The 8,847-nt window shown below is 44.0% G+C and overlaps 2 protein-coding genes across 2 annotated transcripts; one reads left to right on the top strand and one right to left on the bottom strand.

Annotated features, from left to right (window-relative positions):
- Positions 1-385: 385 nt before the first annotated feature.
- Positions 386-1,684, top strand: LOC139557002 (transcription factor HES-5-like). The gene is made up of 2 exons (XM_071371256.1): positions 386-507; positions 635-1,684. The coding sequence occupies exons 1-2, from the start codon at positions 445-447 to the stop codon at positions 1,088-1,090; spliced, it is 519 nt and encodes a 172-aa protein (XP_071227357.1). The 5' UTR covers positions 386-444; the 3' UTR covers positions 1,091-1,684.
- Positions 1,685-2,411: 727 nt separating this feature from the next.
- LOC139557003 (taste receptor type 1 member 1-like) lies at positions 2,412-8,457 on the bottom strand. The gene is made up of 6 exons (XM_071371257.1): positions 7,137-8,457; positions 6,656-6,959; positions 5,471-6,226; positions 5,062-5,283; positions 4,761-4,881; positions 2,412-3,997 (listed from the first exon to the last, which is right to left on the bottom strand). The coding sequence occupies exons 1-6, from the start codon at positions 7,304-7,306 to the stop codon at positions 3,072-3,074; spliced, it is 2,499 nt and encodes an 832-aa protein (XP_071227358.1). The 5' UTR covers positions 7,307-8,457; the 3' UTR covers positions 2,412-3,071.
- Positions 8,458-8,847: the final 390 nt, after the last annotated feature.

The raw sequence follows: 8,847 nt of genomic DNA on the forward strand, positions 1-8,847 counted from the left end.
GAAATTACTCAGATCTTTTCTTTACGGTCTAAATTACCCTCTTTTAAGAGGGCTCTTCCCTTCAGAAGTGTGTTGGCTTTTTGTTTTTACGTCATAGTTTTCTCATTTGATAGGTATGATAACCCAGATGTAATGTTAATTGCATGTATAATGTTTTCACCTATTAATCTATTAATCAGTAGTTAATAGCTTATCTTGGGAAACATCTCTGTGTTGCCTCTACTACCCCATAATCCATCAAGTTATTGATGTTTCTCCTATTGTTGCGATGGGCGGCCCTGTGGTCTCAGTAGTGTGGGAACCCCAGCCAGGTCTGGGCCACATGGCTTTGTCATGGTAATCTCTTGCTATATAAAAGGGGGAGACATCCCTTAGAGGGCCCAGACCACACTGCAGCCCAGGAGAACTAGCAGACAGACCTGTCACTCTCTCACACCTACAGACATGGCTCCCTGTTCAACCAACTTCTCTTTCCAGCACCTGAGGTTTGCAGAAAAAGACATTAAGGTATGCAAATGATGTTCAATCAATGTGTATATACAGTATAAAGTGTGTATGTTTACTGTGGCTTTTTCAGTTTATTGATGTCATATATTAGAGCTGTAGACTAATCAAATGTTCTTCTCTGCGTCAGATAAGGAAACCCATCGTGGAGAAGATGCGTCGGGATCGCATCAACGGCTGCATCGAGCAGCTCAAGCTCATCCTGGAGAAGGAGTTCCACAAACAGGACCCCAACACCAAGCTGGAGAAAGCCGATATCCTGGAGATGACCGTGAGCTTCCTGAGGCAGCAGCTGCAGCCGGATCCATCTCAGAGGGACTACGGCGAGGGTTATTCACAGTGTTGGAGGGAGTCTCTGCAGTTCCTGTCCGGAAGCCCCAAGAGAGACACCACTTCCATCATCACCTCGGCTGGACCTCTTCAGGGGCTCCAGCAACAGCTCTCCACCCAGGCCCAGAGATCCATCCAGCAGCACCTAATGGGCCATTCCACCTCCCCAGTCTCCTCCACCCTCCGACCCACCACTAACGCCAACACCACGCTCCAGGACACAGGAGCTAAAGGCCCAGTCTGGAGGCCCTGGTAGAGAAAGACAGTGGACTGAAGTCACTCTAAAACCTGAGGGAAACAATGGACTGTATGTCCCTCACTATGTAGGAAACATGCATTTCCAACCTGCTCAACCGTTGTGGGTTTGCTGAGCTCTTATTTTCTCATCACATTGATGGACAGATATGTGTGGCACATTTGTGGCATATTTGAAGTGAGGGTAGACACTTTTTTGTGAAGGATGTTTTTTCTCTTGTTTTATCAAATTAGATTTCCATTTGCAGTGAAGAATATAGCTGCCGATTGAGTTATGATCTATTATTGTGAAATTTGAATTTTTTTCTTACTCCAGTGGAGTCCACGTGTTATATGATAGATGTAACAGCATCTACAATAGGCTACTGTATTTTTGACAGCAATTCTTTGAGGATATTTCTCTATTGTTATTCATTGTTTTGTTATCTTATGGACATATCTTTTATAAAGGCAATAGTATGTTGGTATGCTTTGTAATAGTACTGTTATTTTTCAGATGTTTTATATTGCATTTAAAGAAGCTCTTTAAACTATGTATGACATTTGTATGACAATAAAACAACAATCAATTTTAAATAAATAATAACCTTTTGTCCGGGATTGTGATTTTTGACCAAATTGTAGTGGATCTTGCATTCCATAGATTCTGTTCTAACTAGTTCATTTGACCATTAAATGTCTTGTCAAATTTGACTAACAAATTTAAGAAAATCCACATTTAACTTTCCAATAGTTTCCCCCTAAGAAGCTTGGTTTAAGTATGAACGTTTTGCATTATCAAAAAGACAGTTTTACACATTAAAGTGCAATACTCCCACTTTTAAAACCTAATTTATTATCTCCTTCACCATATCAGTGTCTGCATGTGGTAACAGTGTCTATAGTGTCTACATATATTTATAAGTTTCGTAGTTATAAAGTGCAATTTGATAATTCCATCAAAAGTAAAAACATTTTTACTTTATTAAAGCGGCTAGAGATGAATCAGTATGTTGGCAGCAGCCACTCAATGTTAGTGATGGCTGTTTAACAGTCTGATGGCCTTGAGATAAAAGCTGTTTTTCAGTCTCTCGGTCAAATAAAGCATGGTTCTACTGGGGCTTGAACCCAGGACTTGCTGCATGTAAAGCAGACGTGATAACCACTACACTATGGAACCACATAGTGGACTCTTTTTACCCACAGAATGTAGAAATGTGCAGTTTTCACATATGTAGACAGTAGACACTGGTATGGTGCTGGAGATAATGACTATGAAGTTGAAAAGTGGTGGAATTTTCCTTTAATGAAATACAAAGAAGGAAAACTAGGTCATTTTATTTGTTGGTTTATTTATTTCAAATAGCGCTATACAAAGAAAAGGTTATGAATTGATTTAAGCATAAATAATCATATGCAGATTCTTCAAATAGGCTACTGACTCACACACTTAGATTGAAAACCGAGAACTATGGGACATGTGTATGGGTCTTTGGGATAGCTGGGTATAAATCAGAGGCTTACAGGCTGTCCAATTGAGCTCCTGAAACCTGCCACCACAGATGCCCAGTAAGAGGGCACACATACAGACAGGCACTCACACCAACAGAAGGCAAGGCACCTCTCTATGGCCTGCCCACAATACCACTTTCTATTCTTGTAAAGAGAGGCCAAACATATGCCACACAGACACTGAAGAAAGAGCACAACACCAGATGCAGCCAAAGAGGTTTAGCTTTGGTATTCTGAATTCTCCCCAGTAAAAACACACACTTCGCTAAGTCGAAAAGGAGTGCTTTAGAAAGCTAACCTCATAACTACATTACAACCATGTTCGAGAACATTATACATACATTTAAATGTGCACGGTCAACATTTACTTCCTCCTTAGCTAAGAGCAGAGCAACATGTACTATGGCATTTTTAAAGCCATATACCTATGCAATGGATTTGGAATAAGTATCAGGAAATACAAAAGGCAATCTATGAAAGACACATATATTTCACTGTTTGTTCATGGTATACATCTGAATACAGTTTTGGAAATGGGCCGTTGTGTTCATTTGGGGCCTCAGCACCATGATGTAGACCTTAGGCATGAAATAACCACCGAGTATACCGAGCACACTGGACACTATGGCCAGCACATGCATGGCCATGGCAAACTCTGCCCTTGTGACAAAATAGATGGTGAAGAAGCTGATCCAGGAGATCATGTAGACCATGAGACTAAAGGTGATACACTTGGCCTCATTATAGTTGGCTGGCAGGTCTTTGCCCATGTAACTGAAGGAGAAACAGAGCATGCTGAGCACAGAGACGTAGGCTAGTTCTATCATGGCACCGAAAGAGAGGGTGTTACTACACTCTGTGACAATGCAGTTGGAGTAGAAGGCCACGTCCTGGGAGGGGTACGGGGGGGTTAGAGCAACCCGGAGCACAGAGATCAACAACACTGTCATGGACACGACAAGGACGGTGACTTCAGGCCCGTGGTTCTTAGCCCAGGTATCATAGGCACGGGGCAGCTTGGAAGACAGCTTAAAGATGCAGACCACTTGGAAGGAGCGTACGGTGACGCACGCCAGACACACGGTGAAGCTGAAGACGAAGAGGGGCTGCTTGAGGAGGCAGGCGGGCCGAGACGGGAGGCCAAAGTGGCACAGGGTGCTGGCGGCCGCCGCGGTTAGGGCCAGAAGCATCACCAGGCAGGTGCGCCCGCCAGCCGACTTGGCCACAGGGGTGCCCAGGTTGAGGAGGAAGACGACCCCTGACCCAAGGGTCATGAACAGGGTCAGAGCCAGGAGGAGCAGCAGGGCAAGAGACAGGGGGGCGTCCCAAGCCAGCAGCAGGACCGTCCGATCCAGACACACCTTGCTCGCTTCTGTGGACCACTGGTGGAGCTCACACACCTGGCACCAGGTAGATCCTATAGAGTGACATATATATCATAACATCAAGGCTGGGGTCAGTTCAACATTTACAGGATTTATTTTAGTTCAACCAGTTCAGAAGATGGTGTTTACATTCATGAATTGAGTTTACATATATCCTCAGTATTGATTTTAAAACAGATATCACTGATATTCACACTATCAGAGACAGTTGCATTATCACTGTTATTCTAGTTGTGCTACTACCAGCTGCTTGCTATAGCTCAGGGGTGTCGAACTGACTTTTCCCCTCGGGGGGCTGCATTCAGTCTTCAACGAGGTCTGGAGTTGTTTCCTTGCCGTCAAAATTAGCTAAAAATAGTCCTCCATCCATCCTTTTTGGGAATTTTTGATGCTCTCTGACTGTGTGTGCACTGTGATTATTAGTGAGCTGGACAGTGAATAAACTGTTAATATAGGTCCATTATCGTTTCTACACAGTTTAGATTTGGTTTTAGTCATTTTAAAGTATATTGAGTTTGTTGCCCCCCCAAAAATGTTTGTTTACCTCCCCAATTATTTTACCCCCCCCCCCCACAGAAAAAAATTACAATTAAATTTAAAAAACGTTTTTACTCAACTCACCCGTGGGCCAGATTGGACCCCAGGCGGTGTGTTTGACAACCCTGCTATAGCGACAGTTTATGAGAGGGGCAACATCCGCCACCTGCTGGACACTTTTAAACAGCACAATTCAAATCACTACAGATAGAGGATGAACTATGGATGTGCACAGTGGGTGTGTGACTGTAATCTCACCGGTACTGTTGAGGAAGGTGTGAGCAGGACAGGCCAGGCAGTCAAAGCAGCACTTGTGTTGTCCTGTCTGCAGCTTCCTGTGACCTGTAGGGCATTCTGGAGAGCATATTGATGCAGGCACCTCCTGGACACAGCCACAATAAAAACAACACACACACAGGTTTTCCAAGTCCACATGTAACCATGGTTTCCACTCTCTATGACTAGTTTCTACAATTCTAGTACCCAAAATCATTCTTCAATTTCATCTGACAATGGATTGTAATACTACTGTGTAAATACTGTAATATTGTGGCTATACTTTTCCCAGGTTGTCAATGTCACTAGCCCATTCAATTTGAGCAGGGTCCACTGTGAGGTCAGTGGGGTCTGGAGTGTAAGAGCCCACCACTCGGAGAGACCACTCTGTTCCCCTCCAAATCCAGGTCACGATGTCATATCCTGTGGGCGGGTCTCCGTTCTCATCAAAGTACACAGAGGAGTTCTCAACAGAGAATCTCACCTGCTTTAACAGTGGCAGAAGCTGAGGGAGAGACAGAGGAAGAAAAGCATGCACCAATTTAAACATGACTGTAACATACCTGTGGTAGTGAACATTGTTCACTGTAGATTTTCAATAGTACATAGATATCAAGTGTGTCGTGAACTTGTGCTCACTTTCTTCAGAGTGGGCTTTTTGACTTCAGTACCATCATTTTGAAAACACTCACCTGCCAAGGTTGTACTTCAATCTTTTGGCATTCACCTGAGTCACAACCAAGTGCTTGGTGCAGTGCATGGGCCACAGCATATACAGCCTTGTAAACATTATAAGAGGATGTCATGTCATAGCCATCCAAAGATAAGTTTTTTACTGCCATGCTATAGAGATCCGTATTTTGCAAACATTCAACCCTCAGGTCAACCACTCCATTGGAGTTGTCCCTAAGTAACTTTGCAACAACATGGCTTTCAAACGTCTCAAACCCAGCTATGGCTGCGTATTTGATGGAGACACCTAGAACAGTCCCGATGGTGTGAATCCCTGGTATCCCCGACACTAGAGTGGCCACTGACCAGTCCTCTGTCCCTATCCACACCTTACCAGTTACACCCTGCTCTATGACAAATGGGAAGAACCCACTAACTTTGCTTTTGCTGGAGAACACAACAATAGTGTTGACCTTGGTCTTCAAGATGTCCTTGACTATGCTCCTCATGGTCTGGTTGGTGGCCATGGTGAGGTCGGGGATGACTCCTTGGTAGGCGATGCAGATGTCGTAGTAGGCCGCCTGTTGGGAGAGCCTCTGCATGCCCTGGAGGCCGTAGGAGTTATCACTGCCCAGTAGAACGATCCAGGTCCAGTTAAAACGCACCAGCAGCTGGATCATGACGTCCACCTGGTTCTTGTCACTGGGGATGGTGCGGAAGAAGGATGGGTAGAGGTGCTTGTTGCTCAGCAATTCGTTTGTGGCTTCATAGGATATCTAGACAAAAAAATCACAAATAGGAGGAGGAGGACCAGGAGGGGGGACCAGGAGGAGGAGGACCAGGAGGAGGACCAGGAGGAGGAGGACCAGGAGGGGGGACCAGGAGGAGGAGGACCAGGAGGGGGGACCAGGAGGAGGAGGACCAGAAGGGGGGACCAGGAGGAGGAGGACCAGAAGGGGGGACCAGGAGGAGGAGGACCAGAAGGGGGGACCAGGAGGAGGAGGAAGAAAAAATAAAGGATACATAAATGGAAAAAATGTGAAATCATAGGAGGCAAGGAGAAGACATTTAAACATATAGATAGAAGAGCAATAGAAGACAAAAACAAATGGTCACAAATGTGTTCCATTCTTAGTCTAGAGGGCAAACAGACTAGCGTTAGTTTCACCAGTTACCAATAACTGAACTTGGGAAATACAATGTACCTGTGGCACCAGATAGGAGCCCAGCATTGCAGCCGGGGTGAAGGTGTAACTGCTACTATCAGGCCCAATCACTGCCACTGCTCTCTGGTCACCACCTGTCTTGTTTCCTGAAGTTCCTTGTAACTGTTGGGCCAGCAGGTCCAGAGTGGCCAGGACACTGGCTGGTGTATTGCAGATGTCATACGCCTGGTAACCCAGCGTCACCCCTGGGAGAAGATGTTGGTTTTTTGTGCCATTGTTGATCTTCTCCACAGCGAATCTCATGGCTTGTATCAAATGATACCCATGTTTATTAGATTTGCCTCTGAATCGGAGTGAATTGATTGCAAGCAGAATAAAAAGACATTAAAAGATAAATCCATTATCGAAAGAAAGTGATCGAGTCAAGTCACAAAAACTTACTGATGGTCTAAAATGAACTAAAATGCCAGTGAAATAGATTAACAACATCCTCTTGTGAGATCTTTGCTATTGAACTTACTTTTTGCAGGCTCCCAGGTCTGGTAGGTTGGAGCTGGAGGTGGCTAAATTGTGGAGCGGAAAGAAACACGAGATGGAGTAGTCCCCTGAAAGCTGCAGACTGGTTCCCTCAGTCAGCTGGTGGCCAGTCAGGACCAGTACCAACCAGCCCAGGACGATACACACACCCATACCTCAACCTCAACAACCCTCAGCTCTGAACTGGAACTACGGGCAATCTACCTCTTCTTATGTTAGGGTGGATGGGTGGAGTGGAAAGAAGGTGGAATGGAGGGAGGGGGATCTGGATGTCGATGGTTTTGCATCTTTTCCGGTGATGAAGTGAGGGTGTGCACATTTGCATTTTAACATTTGTTTTTCATACAGTAGAGTTAGCTTTCCATTGAAATGAACTGCATAATTGTAATAGCCCATGAAAGAGGAGTCCGGTGTGACAATATCAATCACAGTCAAGTGACAGTGCAATTAAATGGTGTTCGACTGTAGTTTCATTGCAGTATCGGTGGTATGTTGGACTCAAGGTGCAGACTGGGCCACTAAGGTGCAGGAGAGAAGAAGAGAGCCACTGCACACTTAGAAGCAATGCAAATGTCATATTGTGGCTAACCTTTCAGTCAAAGCAATGTAAATCAGAGCTGGTTTAGTTTTTCTGTCTTGTCTGTTTTGTTATGAGGGACCATGTCTATGTTCCCTCTGCCTTATGTTCTATCAAATAAAATAAAAATATATATTCATGAAGCTCTTTTTACATCAGCAGACGTCACATAGTGCTGTACAGAAACCCTTCCTAAAACCCCAAACAGCAAGCAATGCAGATGTAGAAGCACGGTGGATAGGAAAAACTCCCCAGAAAGGCAGGGACATAGGAAGAAACCTGGAGAGGAACCAGGCTCTGAGGGGTGGCCAGTCCTCTTCTGGTTGTGACGGGTGGAGATAGTACATGGCCATTAAGCCCAGATTCTTCTTCAAGATGTTCAAACGTACATAGATGACCAGCAGGGTCATTCAGAGGTCGAGAAGGTACACACCCATGCCTTGTTTAGTGAGTCCGCCAAATCAGAGGCAATAGGGATGACCATGGATGTTCTCTTGATAAGCGTGTGAATTGGACCATTTTACCTGTCCTGCTAAGCATTCGAATGTAATGAGTACTTTTGGGTTTCAGGGAAAATGTATGGAGTAAAAAGTATATTATTTCCTTTAGGAATATAGTAGAGTAAAAGTAAAAGTTGTCAAAAATACAAATAGTTAAATACAGATACCCTACAAAACTACTTAAGTAGCTTTAATACTTCAAAGTATTTTTACTTAAGTACTTTACACCACTGCAGTGGAAGTTGGCTGGATGTCATTTGGGTGGTGGACCATTTTCTTGAATGTTCTGTATACTCAGTGTATAAAAAATAAACATTTGTGCTAATTGTGCTAAATAGAGCTGCACACATTGCTCTTTGCACTATGTTCGCGCTCTGCCATGGACTGACTCCCACATACAATATATACAGTGCATTCGGGAAGAATTCAGACCCCTTGACTTTTTCTACATTTTCTTAAGTTACAGCCTTATCTTAAAATGTATTAAATATTTTTTTTCCATCATCAATCTACACACAATACCCCATAATGACAAAGCAAAAACAGGTTTTTAGAAATGTATTAAATACAAAAAAATGGAAATATCACATTTACATAAGTATTCAGACCCTTTACTC

Source organism: Salvelinus alpinus, chromosome 28 (genome assembly GCF_045679555.1).
Source record: "Salvelinus alpinus chromosome 28, SLU_Salpinus.1, whole genome shotgun sequence".
Classification (NCBI taxonomy): domain Eukaryota; kingdom Metazoa; phylum Chordata; class Actinopteri; order Salmoniformes; family Salmonidae; genus Salvelinus; species Salvelinus alpinus.

What these genes read in the sequence shown, in the direction of transcription:
- LOC139557002 (XM_071371256.1), top strand. Translation starts at nt 445, where the DNA reads ATGGCTCCCTGTTCAACCAACTTCTCTTTCCAGCACCTGAGGTTTGCA. An exon ending in TTGCAGAAAAAGACATTAAG is followed by an intron (nt 508 to 634) that starts GTATGCAAATGA and finishes TCTCTGCGTCAG; the next exon opens with ATAAGGAAACCCATCGTGGA.
- LOC139557003 (XM_071371257.1), bottom strand. Translation starts at nt 7,306, where the DNA reads ATGGGTGTGTGTATCGTCCTGGGCTGGTTGGTACTGGTCCTGACTGGC. An exon ending in GCTCCTATCTGGTGCCACAG is followed by an intron (nt 6,227 to 6,655) that starts GTACATTGTATT and finishes TTTTTTGTCTAG; the next exon opens with ATATCCTATGAAGCCACAAA. An exon ending in TTGAAGTACAACCTTGGCAG is followed by an intron (nt 5,284 to 5,470) that starts GTGAGTGTTTTC and finishes TCTCTCCCTCAG; the next exon opens with CTTCTGCCACTGTTAAAGCA.